The sequence below is a fragment of the Oncorhynchus kisutch genome, linkage group LG19, assembly GCF_002021735.2.
Source record: "Oncorhynchus kisutch isolate 150728-3 linkage group LG19, Okis_V2, whole genome shotgun sequence".
In the NCBI taxonomy this organism is placed as follows: Eukaryota; Metazoa; Chordata; class Actinopteri; order Salmoniformes; family Salmonidae; genus Oncorhynchus; species Oncorhynchus kisutch.
This window is the reverse complement of record NC_034192.2, coordinates 43,403,009-43,430,639: the sequence shown is the minus strand read 5'-3', so window position 1 is coordinate 43,430,639 and position 27,631 is coordinate 43,403,009. Positions and strand designations below refer to the sequence as shown.

Genomic DNA, 27,631 nt, shown 5'->3' with positions numbered 1-27,631 from the left:
TAAAACAAACATACAGTCAATAATACAGTATAAACAGGTCTATATACTGTACGATGTGAGCAAATGAGGTGAGATAAGGGAGGTAAAGGCAAAAAAAGGCCATGGTGGCAAAGTAAATACAATATAGCAAGTAAAACACTGGAATGGTAGATTTGCAGTGGAAGAATGTGCAAAGTAGAAATAAAAATAATGGGGTGCAAAGGAGCAAAATAAATAAATAAATAAATAAAATACTGTAGGGAAAGAGGTAGTTGTTTGGGCTAAATTATAGGTGGGAATTAAAAGATTAACACATTTTTAAAAGTCTTAATTTTAACTGGGAATATTCAGTCTACAATATTTTAGAAATAATAATATACAAGTTGAGAATATTACGTTAGTGATAAATTCATGAACTTCTTTGAGGAAAAGATTATGATTATTAGAAAGCAAATGACGGACTCCTCTTTAAATCTGTGTATTCCTTCAAAGCTCAGTTGTCCTGAGTCTGCACAACTCTCCCAGGACCTAGGATCAAGAGAGACGCTCAAGTGTTTTAGTACTATATCTCTTGACAAAATGATGAAAATAATCATGGCCTCTAAACCTTCAAGCTGCATACTGGACCCTATTCCAACTAAACTACTGAAAGAGCTGCTTCCTGTGCTTGGCCCTCCTATGTTGAACATAATAAACGGCTCTCTATCCACCGGATGTGTACCAAACTCACTAAAAGTGGCAGTAATAAAGCCTCTCTTGAAAAAGCCAAACCTTGATCCAGAAAATATAAAAAACTATCGGCCTATATCGAATCTTCCATTCCTCTGAAAAATTTTAGAAAAGGCTGTTGCGCAGCAACTTACTGCCTTCCTGAAGACAAACAATGTATACGAAATGCTTCAGTCTGGTTTTAGACCCCATCATAGCACTGAGACGGCACTTGTGAAGGTGGTAAATGACATTTTAATGGCATCGGACCGAGGCTCTGCATCTGTCCTCGTGCTCCTAGACCTTAGTGCTGCTTTTGATACCATCGATCACCACATTCTTTTGGAGAGATTGGAAACCCAAATTGGTCTACACGGACAAGTTCTGGCCTGGTTTAGATCTTATCTGTCGGAAAGATATCAGTTTGTCTCTGTGAATAGTTTGTCCTCTGACAAATCAACTGTAAATTTCGGTGTTCCTCAAGGTTCCGTTTTAGGACCACTATTGTTTTCACTATATATTTTACCTCTTGGGGATGTTATTCGAAAACATAATGTTAACTTTCACTGCTATACGGATGACACACAGCTGTACATTTCAATGAAACATGGTGAAGCCCCAAAATTGCCCTTGCTAGAAGCATGTGTTTCAGACATAAGGAAGTGGATGGCTGCAAACTTTCTACTTTTAAACTCGGACAAAACAGAGATGCTTGTTCTAGGTCCCAAGAAACAAACCGATCTTCTGTGAATCTGACAATTAATCTTAATGGTTGTACAGTCGTCTCAAATAAGACTGTGAAGGACCTCGGCGTTACTCTGGACCCTGATCTCTCTTTTGAAGAACATATCAAGACCATTTCAAGGACAGCTTTTTTCCATCTACGTAACATTGCAAAAATCAGAAACTTTCTGTCCAAAAATGATGCAGAAAAATTAATCCATGCTTTTGTCACTTCTAGGTTAGACTACTGCAATGCTCTACTTTCCGGCTACCCGGATAAAGCACTAAATAAACTTCAGTTGGTGCTAAATACGGCTGCTAGAATCCTGACTAGAACCAAAAAATTTGATCATATTACTCCAGTGCTAGCCTCTCTACACTGGCTTCCTGTCAAAGCAAGGGCTGATTTCAAGGTTTTACTGCTAACCTACAAAGCATTACATGGGCTTGCTCCTACCTATCTCTCTGATTTGGTCCTGCCGTACATACCTACACGTACGCTACGGTCACAAGACGCAGGCCTCCTAATTGTCCCTAGAATTTCTAAGCAAACAGCTGGAGGCAGGGCTTTCTCCTATAGAGCTCCATTTTTATGGAACGGTCTGCCTACCCATGTCAGAGACGCAAACTCGGTCTCAACCTTTAAGTCTTTACTGAAGACTCATCTCTTCAGTGGGTCATATGATTGAGTGTAGTCTGGCCCAGGAGTGGGAAGGTGAACGGAAAGGCTCTGGAGCAACGAACCACCCTTGCTGTCTCTGCCTGGCCGGTTCCCCTCTTTCCACTGGGATTCTCTGCCTCTAACCCTTTTACAGGGGCTGAGTCACTGGCTTACTGGGGCTCTCTCATGCCGTCCCTGGAAGGGGTGCGTCACCTGAGTGGGTTGATTCACTGATGTGGTCATCCTGTCTGGGTTGGCGCCCCCCCCTTGGGTTGTGCCATGGCGGAGATCTTTGTGGGCTACACTCGGCCCTGTCTCAGGATGGTAAGTTGGTGGTTGAAGATATCCCTCTAGTGGTGTGGGGGCTGTGCTTTGGCAAAGTGGGTGGGGTTATATCCTTCCTGTTTGGCCCTGTCCGGGGGTGTCCTCGGATGGGGCCACAGTGTCTCCTGACCCCTCCTGTCTCAGCCTCCAGTATTTATGCTGCAGTAGTTTATGTGTTGGGGGGCTAGGGTCAGTTTGTTATATCTGGAGTACTTCTCCTGTCCTATTCGGTGTCCTGTGTGAATCTAAGTGTGCGTTCGCTAATTCTCTCCTTCTCTCTTTCTTTCTCTCTCTCGGAGGACCTGAGCCCTAGGACCATGCCCCAGGACTACCTGACATGATGACTCCTTGCTGTCCCCAGTCCACCTGGCCGTGCTGCTGCTCCAGTTTCAACTGTTCTGCCTTCTTATTATTCGAACATGCTGGTCATTTATGAACATTTGAACATCTTGGCCATGTTCTGTTATAATCTCCACCCGGCACAGCCAGAAGAGGACTGGCCACCCCACATATGCTCTCTCTAATTCTCTCTTTCTTTCTCTCTCTCGGAGGACCTGAGCCCTAGGACCATGCCCCAGGACTACCTGACATGATGATTCCTTGCTGTCCCCAGTCCATCTGACCGTGCTGCTGCTCCAGTTTCAACTGTTCTGCCTTATTATTATACGACCATGCTGGTCATTTATGAACATTTGAACATCTTGGCCATGTTCTGTTATAATCTCCACCCGGCACAGCCAGTAGAGGACTGGCCACCCCACATAGCCTGGTTCCTCTCTAGGTTTCTTCCTAGGTTTTGGCCTTTCTAGGGAGTTTTTCCTAGCCACCGTGCCGTGCTTCTACACCTGCATTGCTTGCTGTTTGGGGTTTTAGGCTGGGTCTTGCAGGGTCTAGCAGGGTCTTGTAGATGACCTGGAGCCAGTGGGTTTGGCGACGAGTATGAAGCGAGGGCCAGCCAACGAGAGCGTACAGATCGCAATGGTGGGTAGTATATGGGGGCTTTGGTTACAAAACGGATTGCACTGTGATAGACTGCATCCAATTTGTTGAGTAGGGTATTGGAGGCTATTTTGTAAATGACATCACCGAAGTCAAGGATTGGTAGGATGGTCAGTTTTACATGGGTATGTTTGGCAGCATGAGTGAAGGATGCTTTGTTGTGAAATAGGAAGCCAATTCTCGATTTAACTTTGGATGTTTGATGTGGGTCTGGAAGGAGAGTTTACAGTCTAACCAGACACCTAGGTATTTGTAGTTGTCCACGTATTCTAAGTCAGAGCTGTCCAGAGTAGTGATGTTGGACAGGCGGGTAGGTGCAGGCAGCGATCGGTTGAAGAGCATGCATTTAGTTTTACTTGTATTTAAGAGCAATTGGAGGCCACGGAAGGAGAGTTGTATGGCATTGAAGCTTGCCTGGAGGGTTGTTAACACAGTGTCCAAAGAAGGGCCAGAAGTATACAGAATGGTGTCGTCTGCGTAGAGGTGGATCAGAGACTCACCAGCAGCAAGAGCAACATCATTGATGTATACAGAGAAGAGAGTCGGTCCAAGAATTGAACCCTGTGGCACCCCCATAGAGACGGCCAGAGGTCCAGACAGCAGACCCTCCGATTTGACACACTGAACTCTATCAGAGAAGTAGTTGGTGAACCAGTCGAGGCAATAATTTGACAAACCAAGGCTGTCGAGTCTGCCCGATGAGGATGTGGTGATTGACAGAGTCGAAAGCCTTGGCCAGATCAATGAATACGGCTGCACAGTAATGTTTCTTATCGATGGCGGTTAAGAAATCGTTTAGGACCTTGAGCGTAGCTGAGGTGCACCCATGACCAGCTCTGAAACCAGATTGCAATGCAGAGAAGATATGGTGAGATTCGAAATGGTCGGTAATCTGTTTGTTGACTTGGCTTTCGAAGACCTTAGAAAGGCAGGGTAGGATAAATATAGGTCTGTAGCAGTTTGGGTCAAGAGTGTCCCCCCCTTTGAAGAGGGGGATGACCGCAGCTGCTTTCCAATCTTTGGGAATCTCAGTAATAGGGGTGGCAAAAAGAGAGGTTGATAAGGCTAGTAATAGGGGTAATAGGGGTGGCAAAAATTTCGGCAGATCATTTTAGAAAGAAAGGGTCCAGATTGTCTAGCCCGGCTGATTTGTAGGGGTCCAGATTTTGCAGCTCTTGTATGTGTCTCTATGGCCTTACTTTTTTTAACCATTCATCAATTTTCAAGCAAACGGAATGAGCATTTATTTGACATTGTGTTGTTATTTCGCTGAACACTAGATGGTTTAATTATATTTTTGGCAGTGAAACAAGGCTACTCAGGCAAGAAAAACCCCCAAATGTATAGCCCCGTTGGAAAATATAAATGGAACAAGTTGAAGAAATTATTATTTTTTTTAAATCAGAAAAGTTTTTTTTTCTCATTTAAAAAAAATGTGAATCACATTTTATTTGGCATACCCCAGACGGCATTGCGCGTACCCCAGTTTGGGAATACATGTACTAACAACAATGGTCACACACATGACTGACGAGGACTCCACTGGGACAGCACTGGATGAGCTGGTTGAGAAATGTGTATGAGAGAGAGAGAGAGAGAGAGAGAGAGAGAGAGAGAGAGAAAGAGAGAGAGAGAAAGAGAGAATGAGAGACAGAGAGAGAGAGAGAGAGAGAGAGAGAGAGAGAGGGGGGGGGGGAGTTGACTGAGGGAGATGGAGAGAGAGAGACAGAGGGGAGTTGACTGAGGGAGAGGGAGGGGGAGACAGACAGACAGAGTGAAAGGGATGGGTAAGAGGGAGAGAGAGTGAGAGATCGAGATAAAGGGGGGGAGAGGGGGGGGAGAGGGGGGAGAGAATGAGAGAGAGAGAGAGAGAGAGAGAGAGAGGAGTTGACTGAGGGAGAGGGAGAGAGAGAGGAGACAGAGAGAGAGGGGAGTTGACTGAGGGAGAGGGAGGTGGAGACAGACAGACAGAGTGCAAGGGATGGGTAAGAGGGAGAGAGAGACAGAGTGAGAGATCGAGATAAAGGGGGGAGAGGGGGGAGAGAGGGGAGAGAGAGAGAGAGAGAGAGAGAGAGAGAGAGAGAGAGACAGACAGACAGAGACAGTGAGCATAGCCTTGCTATTGAGGAAGGCCAGGCAGACCTGGCTCTCAAGAGAAGACAGGCAATGTGCACACTGCCCACAAAATTAGGTGTAAACTGAGCTACACTTCCTAACCTCCTGCTAAATGTATGACCATATTAAAGACACATATTCCCCTCAGATTACACTGACCCACAAAGAATTCGAAGAACAAACAACATTGTAAACACAACCCATATTTATTTTCCCTTTTGCACATAATAATTCTATTTTTGGCAGTGAAACAAGGCTACTAAGGCGGAAAAAAAAAAAGTACAGCCCCGTTGGAAAATATAAATGGAAAAATGTGACGAAATTATATATATACAGTGCCTTGCGAAAGTAAAAGAAAGTAAAAATTGGGTGTGCAAAATTATTCAGCCCCTTTACTTTCAGTGCAGCAAACTCTCTCCAGAAGTTCAGTGAGGATCTCTGAATGATCCAATGTTGACCTAAATGACTAATGATGATAAATACAATCCACCTGTGTGTAATCAAGTCTCCGTATAAATGCACCTGCACTGTGATAGTCTCAGAGGTCCGTTAAAAGCGCAGAGAGCATCATGAAGAACAAGGAACACACCAGGCAGGTCCGAGAAGAAGTTTAAAGCCGGATTTGGATACAAAAAGATACAAAAAGATTTCCCAAGCTTTAAACATCCCAAGGAGCACTGTGCAAGCGATAATATTGAAATGGAAGGAGTATCAGACCACTACAAATCTACCAAGACCTGGCCGTCCCTCAAAATTTTCAGCTCATACAAGGAGAAGACTGATCAGAGATGCAGCCAAGAGGCCCATGATCACTCTGGATGAACTGCAGAGATCTACAGCTGAGGTGGGAGACTCTGTCCATAGGACAACAATCAGTCGTATATTGCACAAATCTGGCCTTTATGGAAGAGTGGCAAGAAGAAAGCCATTTCTTAAAGATATCCATAAAAAGTGTTGTTTAAAGTTTGCCACAAGCCGCCTGGGAGACACACCAAACATGTGGAAGAAGGTGCTCTGGTCAGATGAAACCAAAATTGAACTTTTTGGCAACAATGCAAAACGTTATGTTTGGCGTAAAAGCAACACAGCTCATCACCCTGAACACACCATCCCCACTGTCAAACATGGTGGTGGCAGCATCATGGTTTGGGCCTGCTTTTCTTCAGCAGGGACAGGGAAGATGGTTCAAATTGATGGGAAGATGGATGGAGCCAAATACAGGACCATTTTGGAAGAAAACCTGATGGAGTCTGCAAAAGACCTGGGACTGGGACGGAGATTTGTCTTCCAACAAGACAATGATCCAAAACATAAAGCAAAATCTACAATGGAATGGTTCAAAAATAAACATATCCAGGTGTTAGAATGGCCAAGTCAAAGTCCAGACCTGAATCCAATCGAGAATCTGTGGAAAGAACTGAAAACTGCTGTTCACAAATGCTCTCCATCCAACCTCACTGAGCTCGAGCTGTTTTGCAAGGAGGAATGGGAAAAAATGTCAGTCTCTCGATGTGCAAAACTGATAGAGACATACCCCAAGCGACTTACAGCTGTAATCGCAGCAAAAGGTGGCGCTACAAAGTATTAACTTAAGGGGGCTGAATAATTTTGCACGCCCAATTTTTCAGTTTTTGATTTGTTAAAAATAAATGTCGTTCCACTTCATGATTGTGTCCCACTTGTTGTTGATTCTTCACACAAAAATACAGTTTTATATCTTTATGTTTGAAGCCTGAAATGTGGCAAAAGGTCGCAAAGTTCAAGGGGGCCGAATACTTTCGCAAGGCACTGTATATATATATATGAAAAGTCTGAAATAGAATTTTTGTTAGTGTATTGTTTACTGTTCATTTTTTTATTGTTTATTATCTATTTCACTTGCTTTGGCAATGTAAACATATTATTTTTTATTTAAACAGGTAAGTAAGTTAACAAATTCTTATTTACAATGACAGCCTAACAGGGAACAGTGGGTTAACTGCCTTGTTCTGGGGCAGAACAACAGCTTTTTCCCTTGTCGATTCAGCAACCTTTCAGTTACTGGCCCAACACTTTAACCACTAGGCTACCTGCCTAGTGGCAGGTAGGCACCAGGCCAATAAAGCCCTTCAATTGAGTTGAGTTGAATTGAATTGAGAGAGAAAGAGAGCGAGAGAGAGAGAAATTGCATGGCTGTCTAAAGCTTTGTGCATTTCTTTTCGGTGTGTGTATGAGTACTTGCACGCGTGTGTGTGAGACCGATTCTGATTAGTCACACTCAGCAGGCTGAATGACCTCAGCAGATAATCCTGTCCTGTGAGGGGCCTTCAGGGAGTGAGAGTAGAACCAGGGTCAACAAGGCACTATCCCCCCCCTCCTTCTCTCACACACACTCTCTTTTCTCTTTTCTCTCATTCACGCTCTCACCCATGGTGCGGCAGGGTAGCCTAGTGGTTAGAGCGTTGGACTAGTAACCAGAAGGTTGCATTCCTTAAGTTTGAATCAGTCACAGTGGTCAGGTATTCTGCCACGGTGTAATCTCTGTTTAGGGCCAAATAGCATTCTAGTTTGCTCTGTTTTTTTGTTAATTCTTTCCAATGTGTCAAGTAACCATCCTTTTGTTTTCTCATGTTTTGGATGGGTCTAATTGTGTTGCTGTCCTCGGGCTCTGTGGGGTCTGTTTGTGTTTGTGAAAAGAGCCACAGGACCGGCTTGCATAGGGGACTCTTTTCCAGGTTCATCTCTCTGTAGGTGATGGCTTTCTTATGGAAGGTTTGGGAATCGCTTCCTTTTAGGTGGTTGCAGAATTTAACAGCTCCTTTCTGGATTTTGATAATTAGCGGGTTCAGACAAATTCTGCTCTGCATGCATAATTTGATGTTTTACGTTGATCAAGGAGGATATTTTTGCAGAATTCTGCATGCAGTCTCATTTTGGTGTTTGTCCCATTTGATGAATTCTTGGTTGGTGAGTTCAGAATTGGTTGGTGAGCGGATATGGGCTAGCTAAAGCATTAGTGAGAATAGATATTTGGGCTAGATAAAGGATTAGTTGGACACTAGAGTGATGATAGCCCAATGGGCTAGCTAAATGAAAAGTGGGACACAATAGTGAGGATAGGTATAGACCTATAGGGCTATCTAAAGGATTAGTGGGACACCATAGTGAGGATAGGTATAGACCTATAGGGCTATCTAAAGGATTAGTGGGACACCATAGTGAGGATAGGTATAGACCTATAGGGCTATCTAAAGGATTAGTGGGACACCATAGTGAGGATAGATCTATGGGGAAGCTAGAGGATAGTGAGGATAGATTTATAGCTAGCTAAAGGATTAATGGGACACTATAGTGATGAGAGATCTATGTTCTGGCAAAAGGATAGCGAGGATAGATCTATGGGCTTGCTAGAGGATTAGTGGGACACCATAGTGAGGATAGATCTTTGGGTTAGCTAGAGTATTAGTGGGACACCATAGTGACGATAGATCTATGGGCTAGCTAAAGGATAGTGTTAGGAAAATTATGATTAAATGACTGAACAAATCATTTTAAATGGAACTGTAACTAAGTAAACTTATATTCTGTTTTATTATATCTGATTAACAAAATGTGTTCATAAGAAGGGATTTTGTGACACGGACAAGGAGTAATTAAAGTTAATGAACACCATTCCAACTAGGAAGAAAGGAATGGTTTGTGGATTAAGTAAACAGATAAGGTAGTTAACCTATGGTTGAACCGACGAAACTGAGCTCTGGGGTGTTTTAGACAAGGCAGTGAGTGCATTCCTAGGATTTCTGTTAATTAGAACTGTCAGCTAAGTGGTGATCGATAATGGTGAGGACTCAAAAGTTAATTCAGTTGTGTTGTGTGTCCTGTGTATGTACTGGGGGTTTCAGAATGAACTCAGAATGAACTTTTAAAGTTCCCTTTGTCCCGGTCTGGAGGAGGAGATTAATTTTAGGAGCAATGAAATGACGTCATGTTATTGTATATAAACTGTTGCTCGTGGTAACGTGGCAGCACGCTCCGAGAATAAATTCTGTTACCTATTATTGATAAGACTGGTCTCCATCTATTTTATGCAAACAAGAATCTTACAAATTCTCATAAAATATATTGAGGGAATTAAATTAATGAAAACACATTGGTATAATTAAATTACAGTAACAATAGTGAGGATAGATCTAATGCGATCTAAACTATTAGTGGGACACAAGTGAGGATAGATCTACGGACTAGATAAAGGATTAGTGGGACATCACAGTGAGGTTAGATCTATGGTTCAGCGAAAGGATCAGTGGGACACCATAGTTAGGATGGACATATGGGCTAACTAAAGGATTAGTGGGAGACCATAGTGAGGATAGACCTATGGGCTAACTGAAAGGATTAGTGGGACACCTAAGTGAGGATAGATCTATGGGCTAACTGAAAGGATTAGTGGGACACCTAAGTGAGGATAGATCTATGGGCAAGGTGAAGGATTAGTGGGAGATCATAGTGAGGATAGATCTATGGGCAAGGTGAAGGATTAGTGGGATATCATAGTGAGGATAGATCTATGGGCTAGCTAAATGATTACATGGATACCATTGAGAGGATAGATCTATGGGCTAGCTAAAGAATTAGTGGGACACCATAGTGAAGATAGATCTATGAGATAGCTAAAGGATAGTGAGATTAGATCTATAGGCTAGCTAAAGGATTAGTGGGATACCATTGAGAGGATAGATCTATGGGCTAGCTAAAGGATTAGTGGGACACCAGAGTGAGGAAAGATCTATGGACTAGCTAAAGGAGAGTAAGGATAGATCAATGGGCTAGCCAAAGGATTAGTGGGACAACATAGTGATGATACAGTGCCTTGTGAAAGTATTCGGCCCCCTTGAACTTTGCGACCTTTTGCCACATTTCAGGCTTCAAACATAAAGATATAAAACTGTATTTTTTTGTGAAGACTCAACAACAAGTGGGACACAATCATGAAGTGGAACGACATTTATTGGATATTTCCAACTTTTTTAACAAATCAAAAACTGAAAAATTGGGCATGCAAAACTATTCTGCCCCTGTAACGGCGTTCTTCGTTTGTCGAAAGAGAGTCGGACCGAAATGCAGCGTGGTGGTTACTCATGATCTTTAATGAAGGAAAAGTGACGATACATGAAATAACTAAATAAATACAAAAAACAACAAACGGAACGTGAAACTTATTACAGCCTATCTGGTGAACACTACACAGAGACAGGAACAATCACCCACGAAATACAAAGCGAACTCAGGCTACCTAAATACGGTTCCCAATCAGAGGCAACGAGAATCACCTGACAGCTGATTGAGAACCGCCTCAGGCAGCCAAGCCTATACAACACCCCTAATCAGCCGCGATCCCAAATACTACAAACCCCAATACGAAATACAACACGTAAACCCATGTCACACCCTGGCCTGACCAAAATATATAACGAAAACACAAAAACCTAAGACCAAGGCGTGACAGCCCCTTTACTTTCAGTGCAGCAAACTCTCTCCAGAAGTTCAGTGAGGATCTCTGAATGATCCAATGTTGACCTAAATGACTAATGATGATAAATACAATCCACCTGTGTGTAATCAAGTCTCCGTATAAATGCACCTGCACTGTGATAGTCTCAGAGGTCCGTTAAAAGCGCAGAGAGCATCATGAAGAACAAGGAACACACCAGGCAGGTCCGAGATACTGTTGTGAAGAAGTTTAAAGCCGGATTTGGATACAAACAGATTTCCCAAGCTTTAAACATCCCAAGGAGCACTGTGCAAGCAATCATATTGAAATGGAAGGAGTATCAGACCACTGCAAATCTACCAAGACCTGGCCGTCCCTCTAAACTTTCAGCTCATACAAGGAGAAGACTGATCAGAGATGCAGCCAAGAGGCCCATGATCACTCTGGATGAACTGCAGAGATCTACAGCTGAGGTGGGAGACTCTGTCCATAGGACAACAATCAGTCATATATTGCACAAATCTGGCCTTTATGGAAGAGTGGCAAGAAGAAAGCCATTTCTTAAAGATATCCATAAAAAGTGTCGTTTAAAGTTTGCCACAAGCCACCTGGGAGACACACCAAACATGTGGAAGAAGGTGCTCTGGTCAGATGAAACCAAAATTAAACTTTTTGGCAACAATGCAAAACGTTATGTTTGGCGTAAAAGCAACGCATCACCCTGAACACACCATCCCCACTGTCAAACATGGTGGTGGCAGCATCATGGTTTGGGCCTGCTTTTCTTCAGCAGGGACAGGGAAGATGGTTCAAATTGATGGGAAGATGGATGGAGCCAAATACAGGACCATTCTGGAAGAAAACCTGATGGAGTCTGCAAAAGACCTGAGACTGGGATGGAGATTTGTCTTCCAACAAGACAATGATCCAAAACATAAAGCAAAATCTACAATGGAATGGTTCAAAAATAAACATATCCAGGTGTTAGAATGGCCAAGTCAAAGTCCAGACCTGAATCCAATCGAGAATCTGTGGAAAGAACTGAAAACTGCTGTTCACAAATGCTCTCCATCCAACCTCACTGAGCTCAAGCTGTTTTGCAAGGAGGAATGGGAAAAAATGTCAGTCTCTCGATGTGCAAAACTGATAGAGACATACCCCAAGCGACTTACAGCTGTAATCGCAGCAAAAGGTGGCGCTACAAAGTATTAACTTAAGGGGGCTGAATAATTTTGCACGCCCAATTTTTCAGTTTTTGATTTGTTAAAACAGTTTGAAATATCCAAAAAATGTAGTTCCACATACACATGGTTAGCAAATGTTAATGCGAGTGTAGCGAAATGCTTGTGCTTCTAGTTCTGACCATGCAGTAATATCTTGCAGTAATCAGTAATCCATGCAGTAATCTAACAATTTCACAACAACTACCTTTTACACACAAGTGTAAAGGAATGACTAAGAATATGTTTATATAAATATTTGGATGAGCGAAGGCCGAACGGCATAGGCAAGATGCAGTAGATGGTATAGCGTACAGTATATCCATACGAGATGAGTAATGTAGGGTATGTAAACATTATATAAAGTGGCATTGTTTAATGTGACTAGCGATATATTTATTATATCCAATTCTTCATGATTAAAGTGGCTAGAGGTTTGAGTTAGTATGTTGGCAGCAGCCACTCAATGTTAGTGATGGCTGTTTAACAGTCTGATGGCCTTGAGATAGAAGCTGTTTTTCAGTCTCTCGGTCCCAGCTTTGATGCACCTGTACTGACCTAGCCAAGCCTACCACTGTAGTGTTGTCTGCAAACTTGATGATTGAGTTTGAGGCGTGCATGGCCACACAGTCATGGGTGAACAGGGAGTACAGGAGAGGGCTGAGAACACACCCTTGTGAGGCCCCAGTGTTGAGGATCAGCGGGGTGGAGATGTTGTTTCCTACCCTCACCACCTGGGGGCAACCTGTCAGAAAGTCCAGGACCCAGTTGCACAGGGTGGGGGCGAGACCCAGGGTCTCGAGCTTAATGAAGAGTTTGGAGGGTACTATGGTGTTAAATGCTGAGCTGTGGTCGATGAACAGCATTCTTACATAGGTATTCCTCTTGTCCATGTGGGTTAGGGCAGTGTGAGTGTGATTGCGTCGTCTCTGGACCTATTGGGGCGGTAAGCAAATTGGAGTGGGTCTAGGATGTCAGGTAGGTTGGAGGTGATATGATCCTTGACTAGTCTCTCAAAGCACTTCATGATGACGGAAGTGAGTGCTACGGGGCGATAGTCGTTTAGCTCAGTTAACTTGGCTTTCTTTTTGAACAGGAACAATGGTGACCCTCTTAAAGCATGTGGAAACAGCAGACTGGGATAGGGATTTATTGAATATGTCCGTAAACACACCAGCCAACTGGTCTGCGCATGCTCTGAGGACGCGGCTAGGGATGCCGTTTGGGCCTGCAGCCTTGCAAGGATTAACACGTTTAAATGTTTTACTCCCGTTGGCTGCGGTGAAGGAGAGCCCATCGGAATTGGTAGCGGGCTGTGTCGGTGGCACTGTATTGTCCTCAAAGCGAGCAAAGAAGTTGTTTAGTTTGTCTGGGAGCAAGACATCAAGTGATGCTAGATATATGGGCTAGCTAAAGGATTCGTGGGACACCATAGTGGGGATAGATCTATGGGCTAGCTAAAGGATTAGTGGGACACCATAGTGAGGTTAGATATATGGGCTAGCTAACAAATTAGTGGGACACCATTGTGAGGATTGTCACTAAATAATAACAGACCTGGGGCTTTTATTAACACACACATATAAATGGATGGCACGCATGCGCGCACACACACGCACACGCACACACACACACACACACACACCCTTACTGCTTTTGGCAAACACTCCACGAAGTGAAGCACGATGTCAGTACATTTCAAACTGAAATGATAATATTCCCAGCATGCTTTAGTTAAAGGGTATTTTCTCCTTTTTCTGTTGTATGAGAGAGTGGCCACCATAGTGAGTTGTTGTGCCTGGGGTCTAACCTTGGATAATTAACCTCTGCAATCCCATTCAAATAGTGAATGGATCAGACCCTGCCTGTTTCTCTGTGAGAATTATTCTTTAGAAGACCCTGGGGATACGAAGCATAATGGCTTCAAGTGCAAAACCACCACTTGTTAACCTCATTTTCATTAGTGCATTTCTATGTTTTGTAGAAAACTGTACAAAGTTCTACCAGATGACATCATAAAAAGTAAAGATATTTAAAAAACGGTGATACTATGACATTTGCAGTGACATCCTCTGGCTAGAAAATCGTTGCAGGTTTTGAAAATCACTGTTTTTCTTACTTTTAATCCTACCCTGTGATGTCACAGAGAAGTATTTTTAGGAGCTGTCTTATCTTTCTAACCACAGATCATAGAAATGCGCTGTTTTCACATATGTAGACACTGACTTGGTGCTGGAGATGATGGAGTTTGAAAAGTGGCGGAATTTCCCTTTAAATGTGTGAAAAACATGGTGGTGATGCATAGAGACATTTTCAAGGTTGTGTACATTTCTAAAGTCCATGCAGTATGATAAGTGAAAAGATACTTTCATTATCCAAACTATACTAAGAATGGTGCATTATAATGTACTTGAATTCCGTATGCCTGTACAGTTAGCAATGCTGATATATTTTTCTAAAGCTGTTTACCGTGGTACAAAGCAGTAACAAACAGGAATTGTAGGTGCATTAGGGATACTATCCTTACATTATACAAATTCTAGAGAAATGCTGTGTCCTTGAAAAGCCACTGTGCTTTCAGATGGCCACTACCCACAATGCATCAGTGGGTCCTAGACAACACATCAGCATTCACTAATTGGACCAATAAACACGCAGCTGGTTGCCTCATCAAACTCAACGCCACTTTTGCTCATTTCGCTTTGTGAGTATTGTGGTAACATTGGTATAGTGTTTAGTTCATCAGCTGACCTCCTGAAATCAGTGTACATTGTTTTGAGTCAGTGAAGAAGAGCCTAGTGATAATGCCAATACATTAAACTCCAGCTGTAAGCTGTCTTCATATGTTTTTCTTCTGTTTCTGGAGGGAATAGTCAGCAGTGTGGTCTTCTGACACATTGACAATTACCTCGCCTGTATATGGCCGTTCTACATAACGGTCATCACCTAATCTCTAATATGTCATAGAGAATAATTTGCCTTATACAATTGTATGCTATTCATAATGATCTAACAAGTTAAATTACAATCAATTAGGGACAGCTATGTTTGTGGCCTATATGGCCTCAGCAATACAATACATCATCCACATTCATCACTATGATCATGAAGTAAAGAAATCCATCAAACTAAAATAAATGGAACAGGAAGTGAATGGAATAGGTCCCTGTGTTTTATCTATACCCTGGTTGGGACTATGGGAACTGTAGGAAAGTGACAGGAAAAAGGTGGGACCATTGTCCAAGCTTCCTGCTAGTCGGACCAACACAGTGTTTGGGCAAAACCTTTTCTTTTGGAGTTAGACATGTAACTATTTTATGGGATCAAGGATTAGCATCAGTCTTGGGGTCAAATACTATTTGAAATCATTTTAAATGCTTTATCTGTTTAAGACTAAGAGATTCAGATTTTACGATTAGATTGCTTAATTGAGCTTGCCTGTCTTAAAGGACCAATAGGATCTCAAAACTGCAAACCCTGCCCACTTCAGGAAGACTAGAGCAAATGGCCAATAGTATTGAACCCAGGTCTGATTGATTAGCACAGTTGTTCAAGTTTGATATGCACTTGTCTGTGACAGCCTTTCTTAAAGTATCAGTGGCAATCCAAAGTGGGTCGCAGACATGTTAATGGTGGGTCGAAACATGTCAGATGTTTTTTTTATTTTTATATATTTAAAAAAAAAAATATATATATATACTCAGCAAAAAATAAACATCTTATCACTGTTAACTGCGTTTATGTGTAAATATTTGTATGAACATAAGATTCAACAACTGAGACATATACAAGTTCCACAGACATGTGACTAACAGAAATGGAATAATGTGTCCCTGAACAAAGGGGCGGTCAAAATCAAAAGTAACAGTCAGTATCTGGTGTGGCCACCAGCTGCATTAAGTACTGCAGTGCATCTCCTCCTCATGGATTGCACCAGATTTGCCAGTTCTTGCTGTGAGATGTTACCCCACTCTTCCACCAAGGCACCTGCAAGTTCCCGGACATTTCTGGGGGGAATGGCCCTAGCCCTCACTCTCTGATACAACAGGTCCCAGACATGCTCAATGGGATTGAGATCCGGGCTCTTCGCTGGCCATGGCAGAACACTGACATTCCTGTCTTGCAGGAAATCATGCACAGAATGAGCAGTATGGCTGGTGGCAATGTCATGCTGGAGGGTCATGTCAGGATGAGCCTGCAGGAAGTGTACCACATGAGGGAGGAGGATGTCTACCCTGTAACGCACAGCATTGAGATTGCCTGCAATGACAACGAATGAGTGAGTGTTCATGTGCAAAGGATTAGCATTTAAATTGTTATAATTATCACTCTGTAGTGACTTCTTAGTCGACCCCCACTTCCCCTTTTGTCTAACAAGCCGCGATGCCGGTTTAGCCCACTAGGGCACATTTCCCTATCAGTTTTTTTAAACACATTTACCTTGTTTGTTTGTTTATGCATTTCTGTGAATTACTTAGTTAGTAATAAATAAATGATTTAAGACAATTGATGTATGGATGACTCATAGTGAAGACTGGGTTCGTGCAGACAACCAACAATTTAAGACGTTTGGAATGAGACTAAGTAAATAATTCATTAATCAGAAGACTATGGATCAGATATGAAAATATCTGAAAGGTTATATTAGGAAATTATAACCTTGTAATCTGAATATTTATTCCTTGGTGCCCCGACTTCCTAGTTAATTACAGTCACATGATTAATCAGTTGATCGCATAATACTAATTACAGAGAATCTTTTATAAAAACTATAAGTCTTCAATTTAATGACAGTAAAGACACGACGTATGTATGTATGTATGTATGTATGTATGTATGTATGTATGTATGTATGTATGTATGTATGTATGTATGTATGTATGTATGTATGTATGTATGTATGTACAGTATGTATGTATGTATGTACTTGTTATGTCAGTCACCAGCAGTCACTCAATAAGCCATGCCAGCTACCCTTTTGTAGATTTGCAAGTTAGTCTAGCCAGCTATCTAAACTTGAAGTACTCATGGCCGAATACCAACCCGGGCACGCAGGGCACTTACCCAGGGGCCCTGACCTCCAGAGGGTCCCCATTAATTTTGTTAAGTCACTCTCACTCACTCATAATAAATAGAAAGGGGAATACCTAGTCAGTTGTACAACTGAATGCCTTCAACTTAAATGTGTCTTCTGCATTTAACTCAACCCCTCGCATGGCATAGGTCATCTCAAAATGGGTAGAATTGCAGGAAATTTGGTGTAAAACAGCAAAGAAATCTCTGCCCCATGGCAAAATGAGTAGAATTTCATTATAATTTCGTTTTTATTGCAAAAATTTATCTTCGCCTCATGGAATAATGTGTAGAATTGCAGAAAACGTGCATTAAAACAGATACATTTTCTTTACGCCCCATGGCAAAATGTGTAGAATTACAGGAAATTAACTCTGAAACTTAGGGCCCCAAAAGGGGGCATGTTTTCATGAACTTGGGTATCCAGAAAACACAGAATTTCTAACTTGGGTGCCAGGTTGAAAAAGTTTAAGGTAGTTTAAGGTGGTATATGGCCGTTTCAGGCCAGTTAGGTACTGAAGGACTTACCTAGGATTGGATTTTGTGTCCTTTTTATGTGCTGCTCAAATCACATGTAAACAGAGCAAGTTTTCCACATATTGGGAATTCCCTTGCATGGAGTGATGCAAGTGATCTAACTCAGAGAAAAGGTAGAATGTCATTCCCAGATGGGGACAGTGCAGTGTACAGTAGCCTAAAGCAATGTACTGACAACCATCACTTAATGCTCAGTTCCACATGGACCCCTATCCCCTACCACTGGGCACATAATGTAGATCTGAGAAGAATTAGCAATATGGTAATAACCCACACTCTGATAGACTGGGAGGGGTGACTTTTTGCCTTAATGCTTATACAGTAGCCAATCCGTTCAGATCTACACAAATGACTAGGGATTGGGAACAGGGGGCAAGGGACTAGTGGGTGATTTTGGAACAGGCCACCTGATTACATAACAAATAGACAGTCAGTCAACCAGCAGTCAGTCAACAGAAAAGTAAATGATTTGATTTCACTAAACCCAATTTACCTCAATCCACCTCAGGAGTGCTAAGGTTTGGGCACACTGGCTAAATCCAGGTGAATCTTTTAAATTCACATAACTGCATTCCAAACTGAACACAGTAGATCATGCTGGCCGATATTATTCTAGCACCCTCCATTCACGTAGCCTTGTATGAACCATCCTGATCTCGCGATCTTACATTCTGTTTTGCTACAAACATTCTGCTAAGCTACACACAGAATGTAAGCTCTCGAGATCAGGATGGTTCAAATGAGGCTACCACTAAAGTGTTTGTGTTTTCTTCTCTCTAGCTCTCTCTATCTCTCTCTCTCTGTCTATCTCTCTGTCTCTCTGTCTCTCTCTCTTTCTCTCTCTCTCTCTCTCTCTCTCTCTCTCTCTCTCTCTCTCTCTCTCTCTCTCTCTCTCGTTCTCTTTCTCTCTCTCGTTCTCTTTCTCTCTCTCTCTCTCTCCCTCACTCTCTTTCTCTCTCTCTCACCTATAGTTTCTCACTCGTAGCGTTATGCTTCATCCCTCACTCTCCCGCTGAATATTAATGACTTCTACGCTAATGTGCTTACAGCGGCTGAGGTCGAGCAGACCCCTCCTCTGAATGGTAATCTGACTCCTCATTTGCATATCCGCTTAAGTGTCAGATTCCCCCACAACCCCTAAATCACAGCAGTGTGTGAGTGTGTGGAGAGGCTTCATATGGAGGACAGTGGCCCCTGAGCAACGGTCCATAATCAATGCGGTCGAACCGTACGTTCCGTCGGTATATGGTCACATAACAATCAAAGTCTGTTTTGATTGGGAAAGGGAAAGGGGGATACCTAGACAGTTGAATACTGAATGTATTCTGAATGCATTTAACCCAACCCATCTGGTAGGTCAGAAAAGGTTTGCTGTGTAAAATGAAAGGTAATAGGACAATGGCAAGCCGTGTGTTGAAGAACAAGTGATGGGGTTTAGTCGTTAGTAAACGTTCAGTCGTCTATCATAGTGGATTCCTAATACAGTTTACAGTATGACCTACAGTTGTTCATTCAAAAATAATAATGATGAAAAATAAAAACATAGATTATGAATGTAAGACGATACAATAGAAACTGTAAGCTTATTATGACTTATTGATGTTTATTCAAATCCATGTATGTTTTATATGACTGAACCTGATGGGATTATATCAGGGATGAAAAACACCAATATGATAACAGCGATAAACAGCATTTAACAGTTGGGCTGAATCTATTAAGAGTCATAAATGTTGTACAATAAGATGTACTGAGGATTGTCATCTAACAGGTTCATTTTGAATAGGCTGACTTCTCAGCAACATGCTTGAGAAACTGAACTTAATTTGATATCACTTCAGGTGATTAATAGTTTATATAAACTTCATCATATAGCATACCGCAATGTTTACTGCATTAACAACCTTAAAGTATGCATACATAAGTAACATATGAGATCTTCATCCAGCAAAATAGCATAGTTTACCGAAAAAACAACACAACTATTACTTGTCTAAAACAGCTCCATAATGTCAAACAGATGCTACTGAGGTTCAAAGACACTACGATTCAACATTGCTGCCGAGACTCAAAGTAATGCTGCAGCAACTGCTGTTCTCTGGGCCAAATTATTATCATCAGCTGGGCAGTGCATGGACATTACTGACTCATATTAGTTGCCCGCCAACAACAACTTAATGTAAAAACTGAATCCCAGCAGACATGTGTCTGGGGTTGGTAACTCAACAACAAACATCAATACAGACCAATCAACAAATCTATAGGCACACCCATCATAATGGTTTCTGTCTGGTAGAGAACATATTCAAAATGGTTGGCATCACTGTATATCTATTTACCTTTTCTAAATACAAAAGATGGTAGATAAAAAGGCTGATGAATTGTAGGCAACTTGACATGTTCCTCTACAAGCCATATAGTCTACTGAATAGTGTTTGGCATGATTCAACAGCCTGACAGGAAAATGACATAACTGTTCTGAAAAGACAACCAAAAAAACCTATACCCATCCAATTGAGCAATTCTTGATGTTTAAAAAAAAATTATCAACTAGGACATCATCAGCTAGACAGGAAATGCTTCCACAACAGCTGGCAGGATGTGATGTCGGATGAAATATTAAAGAACAAGTCTAAGACACATATTCAGGGCTGAGTCCCAAATGGCACAATATTCCCTGTATAGTGCACTACTATGAAGGGAATAGGGTGTAATTTGGGACGCAAACACAAGTCCTGTTCAGCTATTTTCATTTAATGGCCCATCTTATAAAACATGACAATCAAGGCTAAAAAATAATAACCAACTTAGATGAATCTCACGAATAAAGTCCTTTAGTTTTCATAAACAATCTCTATTGTTTCTGCCTCTTTTGTTGGTGGTGGTTGAGAGATTCAAAATGCAAAGTTCCCCAAAATATTATTACCTGGGCCATTTTTGATCTCCATGCATGTAGAACACTTTGTCATTACCCTGATTTTCCCCATTAAATCCATCATAGAAATTAAGGAAATGAATGCAAACAAAATTATATTTAATACCTTTATGGCTGTGGCTATGATGACAGTAATATATTGGTTGTGTGTATATATATATATATATATATATATATATATATTGGTTGTGTGTAGGGTATGTTCCTGGGAGTTGTTGCAGGCTTGGTATCTGAGGTAGGCTACAGGAGTGGAAGTCCACTGGGGCTTGGACCACTCCTGTTGAATAATTCATGAATGGTGTGCCATTGCATCTCTGCAACATTGCCTTGGTCTTCTTAAAGTTGCAACACCCCTATACACAGGAAAGTCTACATCTACACTGTAAAGCATAACCATTGAACTCACTGAGTGAATTGAGTCAAATTAATTTCAATTGTAATAGTCAAATTGATTGTTTTACATTGTACTTACACAATTATTACTTGCTCCATTACTTTCAACCATTGTCACAGATATAACCAATATCTATCACCATTTTATAGATTTAACCGATATCTATCACAATCTTTAATGTGGTTCAACCATTCTTACAGATATAACCAATTTCTATCACCATTCTTACAGACATAACCAATATCTATCAATCACAATCTTTACTGTGGTTCCGATTAAAATCCCCAGTGGTCGAGTTAAATGCAGTTGGACAAAACAATGGTGATATTTAAAATCAACTGTGAAACTGGTGTTCAAGTTTAAAATACGAAGACAAATCAGTAGATTCTTGGTTCTCTCTTCAATTCCCCAAATGGCCGAACAGACTTAAAGCCAACCACTGTCAAATCCTTGCAACTTGACGTCTTCTCAGAACATCTTATTCTTGATCATTTAGCATAATGCTAATTCAGTGTAACCCAGTATTTTGAACCGTAACATACAGGCAGCAATGCCAGTCATGACAGCCATACCCATAACAAGTAGACATGGGGACTGTTCAGCTTCAATTGTATTCTAAAACAGCATGCTTTTACTGTGATTGTTCATTATAATTGGCAAACATACCCATGTATGACTTTTTAAACAAATGTTTCAAAGCAACTACTTCTAAATCCATGTCTTTAACCATCAGTCTGTCATGTTCAATATTTGATACTTCAATTGAAGTGACCCAAATCCAAGGTGGCACAAACCTGATTGATGGCCAAGTACATAATTCTTACATGTTTTGAAAAAATATAATTTTTCCTAATTGAACTTTAATTGAACTGATAAAGACAACCTGACAACTAAAATAACAAACATACATTTTGTTGTTACTAATGATCTATTTAGTAAGTGTTTGTGTTCTAGCCTACTGTTTAAAAAAATGTAGGAATCTTCCAATATCAGTGAAATATGAAACCAAAACTCACTGAACTGAACATATTTCCTTGCTCAGTCATTTTACATGATAGCCCTATCCAAATAAAATAAAAATTCTCCTTGAAAATGTTATGTCAAATGATCTGTCCTTCATGTAATTTAGGATAATAAAAACTACACCTAACATGGATATGACATACTTGGAAGGTTGGACACATCTGCAACATTAACACATCTGTATTTACAAATATAACCACTTTCCAGGTTAAACTACTGAGCCGACCCGAACAGCACGAGAACCTGTGCCGCAACACTTCAATTTCTACTCCCAAAACAAACAACCCAACACCTTTAATTAACAGGACAACCCCGTTCATAGCATACACTGAACAGAACTCACCTCTGTACGAGATTGTAGTCGTTTGTTCATCTCGTAGATCCTATACTCGGGTTGGACCATGTAGGGCGAGTGCCTTCTGTAGAAGGGTCCGAATGGGGAGGAATAGAACGGGTCGTTGGGAGGGTTCGACATGTTGAGTTCTTGCCGCGGTAACAAGCTGCACAGCGCAATTTCAACATCCACGCAACGCACATGGAGTGCGATGCTCTTGAAAGCGCTGTGGTACCAGCCGCTATACAAGGCTGAGCTACTCTGCACGTTGGGCTGACTAGTTCGCTGCTATAGCGGGGAGGTGAGGATGGGGAGGGGGAGGGGGAGGAAGGGACGGGGACTGGAAGGCAGGGTAGGAGAGAGGGAGGGGGAGCGCATGGTCATTGGACGGGTTTGAGGGCTGCATGGTTCCAGTCTAAGGGTAGTTTCCTGGTTCTATCCTTGTATTGGAGTCGACTCCAGTTCTGATCAGACAGTTTTTGCTTTGGGGACTTTTGTTGTTACCACACAGTAAATTTACTGAGTAAATTTTACTCAGATTGAATACAATTATACTCTACAAAAGATAACATTTGGTCCCGGTCTAAAAATAGTCAAAATTACTCTTGTTGCAGAGGTCAATTTTCATTTCTTTCATATTTCTACTCTATTCAGTGTTTATATTTAACTCTACAAACTGTAATATACTCTATTTAGAGTAACATGGAAATAACTCTACTGCCAATTCACGCAATACACTGAGCAAGGCTGCTGGCCCAGACGGCATCCCCAGCCGCGTCCTCAGAGCCTGGGTCTCGACCCCGCCCTGTGCAACTGGGTTCTGGACTTCCTGACGGGCCGCCCCCAGGTGGTGAGGGTAGGAAACAACATATCTACCCGCCTGATCTTCAACACTGGGGCCCCACAAGGGTGCGTTCTAAGGCCTCTCCTGTACTCCCTGTTTACCCATCACTGCGTGGCCATGCAAGCCTCCAACGCAATCATCAAGTTTGCAGACGACACTACAGTGGTAGGCTTGACTACCGACAATGACGAGACGGCCTACAGGGAGGAGGTGAAGGCCCTCGGAGTGTGGTGTCAGGAAAATAACCTCACACTCAACGTCAACAAATCAAAGAAGATGATCGTGGACTTCAGGAAACAGCAGAGGGAGCACCCCCTTATCCACATCGACGGGACCGTAGAAGGTGGAAAGTTTTAAGTTCCTCGGCGTACACATCTTGGACAAACTGAAATGGTCCACCCACATAGACAGCGTGGTGAACCTCAGGAGGCCGAAGAAATTCGACTTGTCACCAAAAACACTCACAAACTTTTACAGATGCACAATCGAGAGCATCCTGTCGGGCTGTATCACCGCCTGGTACGGCAACTGCTACACCCCCACAACCTCACAAGGCTCTCCAGAGGGTAGTGAGGTCTGCACAACGCATCACCAGGGGCAAACTACCTGCCTTCCAGGACACCTACACCACCCGATGTCACAGGAAGGCCAAATAGATAATCAAGGACAACAACCACCCGAGCTGCTGCCTGTTCACCCCACTATCATCCAGAACGCGAGGGCAGTACAGGTGCATCAAAGCTGGGACCGAGAGACTGAAAAACAGCTTCTATCTCAAGGCCATCAGACTGTTAAACAGCCATCACTAACATTGAGTGGCTGCTGCCAACATACTGACTCATCTCTAGCCACTTTAATAATGAAAAATTGATGTAATAAATGTATCACTAGCCACTTTAAACAATGCCACTTTATATAATGTTTACATACCCTACATTACTCATCTCATGTGCATATACTGTACTCTATACCATCTACTGCATCTTGCCTATGCCGTTCGGCCATCGCTCATTCATATATTTTTATGTACATATTCTTATTCATTCCTTTACACTTGTGTGTACGGTATAAGGTAGTTGTTGTGAAATTGTTAGGTTAGATTACTTGTTAGATATTACTGCATGGTCGGAACTAGAAACACAAGCATTTCGCTACACTCGCATTAACATCTGCTAACCATGTGTATGTGACAAATAAAATTTGATTTGAATATAGAATTGAGTATTATCTGTGCAGTATTTCAAGCCCTTATAGCCATGTCTGATTTAGAGCAGTTAAGTCAATAATTGCAACACTGACACAACCAACAAATTCACATAATTGACAATGTAACCTCAAGAGATGTTAAACCTAAACTGCAAATACATATCTTGACATAGTAAGCAAATATGATCACTGAGTAACCCACAATAGATTGAATATGTGAAAAAGAAAACGGCATATTTCATGTCACTGTGGATGACACCAACTACATAGCCTACTACTACAACAGCAATCCAACAGACAAAATAGGTAACTTCTTCTGTGTCTAAGAAACTGTCAGTTTGACATGCAGACCTGTGTGCAATGATGTTATATTGATTAGATTGCTATCAGATCAATAATACTCAACCTGCACAGAATTTCAACAAGCCCATATGTATTTCAACAAGCCCATATGTATTTCAACAAGCCCATATCTGAATGGCCTATTGTGACTTACCAGTCAAGTTGACCAAAATGTCAACATCCTATATAATGATTCCTCATCCAGACTATGAAGTTTATGGCCCCCTTGAATACTCAGTATAATCAAGTATACACCATTCACTGCACTGAATACTTTCAGATTACTTGCTTCCCCTCTGCTTCCCAGAGATGCATTGAAAAGACAGCTTTGCACGCTCTTGGCATTCTCTCAACCAGCTTCATGAGGAATGCTTTTCCAAAAGTCTTGAAGGAGTTCCCATATATGCCGAGCACTTGTTGGCTGCTTTTCCTTCACTCTGCGGTCCAACTCATCCCAAACCATCTCAATTGGGTTGAGGTGGGGTGAATGTGGAGGCCAGGTCCTCTGATGCAACACTCCATCACTCTCCTTCTTGGTCAAATAGTCCTTAAACAGGCTGGAGGTGTGTTTTGGGCCATTGTCCTTTTGAAAAACAAATGATGGGATGAGATATCACTGCAGAATGCTGTGAATGCTGGTTAAGTGTGCCTTGAAAAAAAAAATATTGTATGAGCAGGTGTGTCCAAACTTTTGACTGGTACTGTATATATACAGTATAGACTGAACACAAATATAAACGCAACATATAAAGTGTTGGTCCCATGTTTCATCAACTGAAATAAAATATAACTGAGATTTTCCATACGCACAAAAATCTTATTTCTCTCAAATTTGGTTCACAAATTTGGTTACATCCCTGTTAGTGAGCATTTCTCATTTGCCAAGATAATCCATCCACCTAACAGATGTGGCATATCAAGAAGCTGATTAAACAGCATGATCATTACACCGGTGCACCTTGTGCTGGGGACAATAAAACTCTGCTCTAAAATGTGCAGTTTTGTTACAGAAAACAATGCCACAGATGTCTCAAATGTTGAGAGAGTGTGCAATTGGCATGCTGGCTGCAGGAATGTCCACCAGAGCTGTTGCAAGATAATTTAATGTTAGTTTCTCTACCAATGTAATTTTAGAGAATTTGGCAGTACGTCCAACCAGCCTCACAATTGCAGATCACATGTAACCACAGCAGCCCGGGACCAGATCACATCTGCCTTCTTCACCTGCGGGATTGCCTGTGACCAGCCACCCAGACAGCTGATGAACTGTGGGTTTCCACAACCAAATCATTTCTGCATAAACTGTCAGAAACCTTCTCAAGGAAGCTCATCTGCATGCTCGTCGTCCTCACCAGGGTCTTGACCTGACTGCAGTTTGGCGTTATAACCGACTTTAGTGGGCAAACGCTCACCTTTGATGGCCCCTGGCATGCTAGATAAGTGTGCTCTTTAAGGATGAATCAAAAATCAAAGTGTATTTGTCACATGTGCCAAATACAACAGGTGTATGTATACCTTACAGTGAAACGCTTACTTACAAGTCCTTAACCAACAATGCAGTTTTAAGAAAATACCAACATAAAAAAATAAGAGAGAAGAATAACAAATCCTTAAAGAGCAACAGTAAATAACAATAGCGGGGTACAGAGTCAATGTGCGGGGGCACCGGTGTCAAGGTAATTGAGGTAATATGTATATGTAGGTAGAGTTATTAAAGTGACTAGTCATAGATAATAACAGAGAGTAGCAGCAGCGTAGAAGGGGGGGGGGGGGGTAATGCAAATGCAAGCCATTTGATTAGCTGTTCAAGAGTCTTATGGCTTTGGGGATAGAAGCTGTTAGAAGCCTCTTGGACCTGGACTTGGCTCTCCGGTACCGCTTGCCATGCGGTAGCAGAGAGAACAGTCTATGACTAAAGTCTTCCTCTGACACCGCCTGGTATAGAGGTCCTGGATGGCAGGAGGCCGAGCAGTTGCCATACCAGGCAGTGATGCAACCCGTCAAGATGCTCTCGATGGTGCACCTGTAAAACCTTTTGAGGATCTGAGGACCCATGCCAAATCTTTTCAGTCTCCTGAGGGGGAATAGGTTTTGTTGTGCCCTCTTCACAACTGTCTTGGTGTGCTTGGACCATGTTAGTTTGTTGGTGATGTGGACGCCAAGGAACTTGAAGCTCTCAACCTGCTCCACTACAGCCCCGTCGATGGGAATGGAGGCATGCTCGGTCCTCCTTTTCCTGTATTCCTAAATATTTTCCTGTAGTCCACAATCAACTGTACCAGTTTGGGTTCGAGGTTTGCTGATGTCAACTTTGTGAACAGAGTGCCTCAAGATGGCAGTGCGATTATGGTATGGGTAGGCATATACAGACAATGAACACAATTGCATTTTATTGATGGCAATTTGAATGCACAGAGATATCGTGACAAAATCCTGAGGCCCACTGTCGTGCCATTCATCCACCACCATCACCTCATGTTTCAGCATGGTAATGCACGGCCACATGTCACAAAGATCTGTACACAATTCCTGGAAGCTAAAAACATCCCAGTTCTTCCATGGCCTTCATACTCACCAGACATGTCATCCATTGAGCATGTTTGGGATGCTCTGGATCGACGTGTATGACAGCATGTTCCAGTTTCCTCCAATATACAGCAACTTTGCCATTGAAGAAGAGTGGGACAACATTCCACAGTTCACAATCAATAGTCTGATCAACTCTATGCGATGGAGATGTGTTG

At 42.0% G+C, this 27,631-nt stretch overlaps 1 protein-coding gene across 4 annotated transcripts in view; it reads right to left on the bottom strand.

Moving 5' to 3' along the window:
• Window positions 1-22,769, bottom strand: part of LOC109864857 (LIM domain-binding protein 2) — a 112,975-nt gene extending 90,206 nt beyond the window's left edge. For all 4 annotated transcript variants that reach the window (XM_020452861.2, XM_020452862.2, XM_020452863.2 and 1 more), the window contains exon 1: window positions 22,505-22,769. In XM_020452861.2, the coding sequence (XP_020308450.2) occupies window positions 22,505-22,636 (132 nt within the window). In that variant the 5' untranslated portion in view covers window positions 22,637-22,769. The remainder of the gene's footprint in view (window positions 1-22,504) is intronic.
• Between the last annotated feature and the right edge of the window lie 4,862 nt (window positions 22,770-27,631).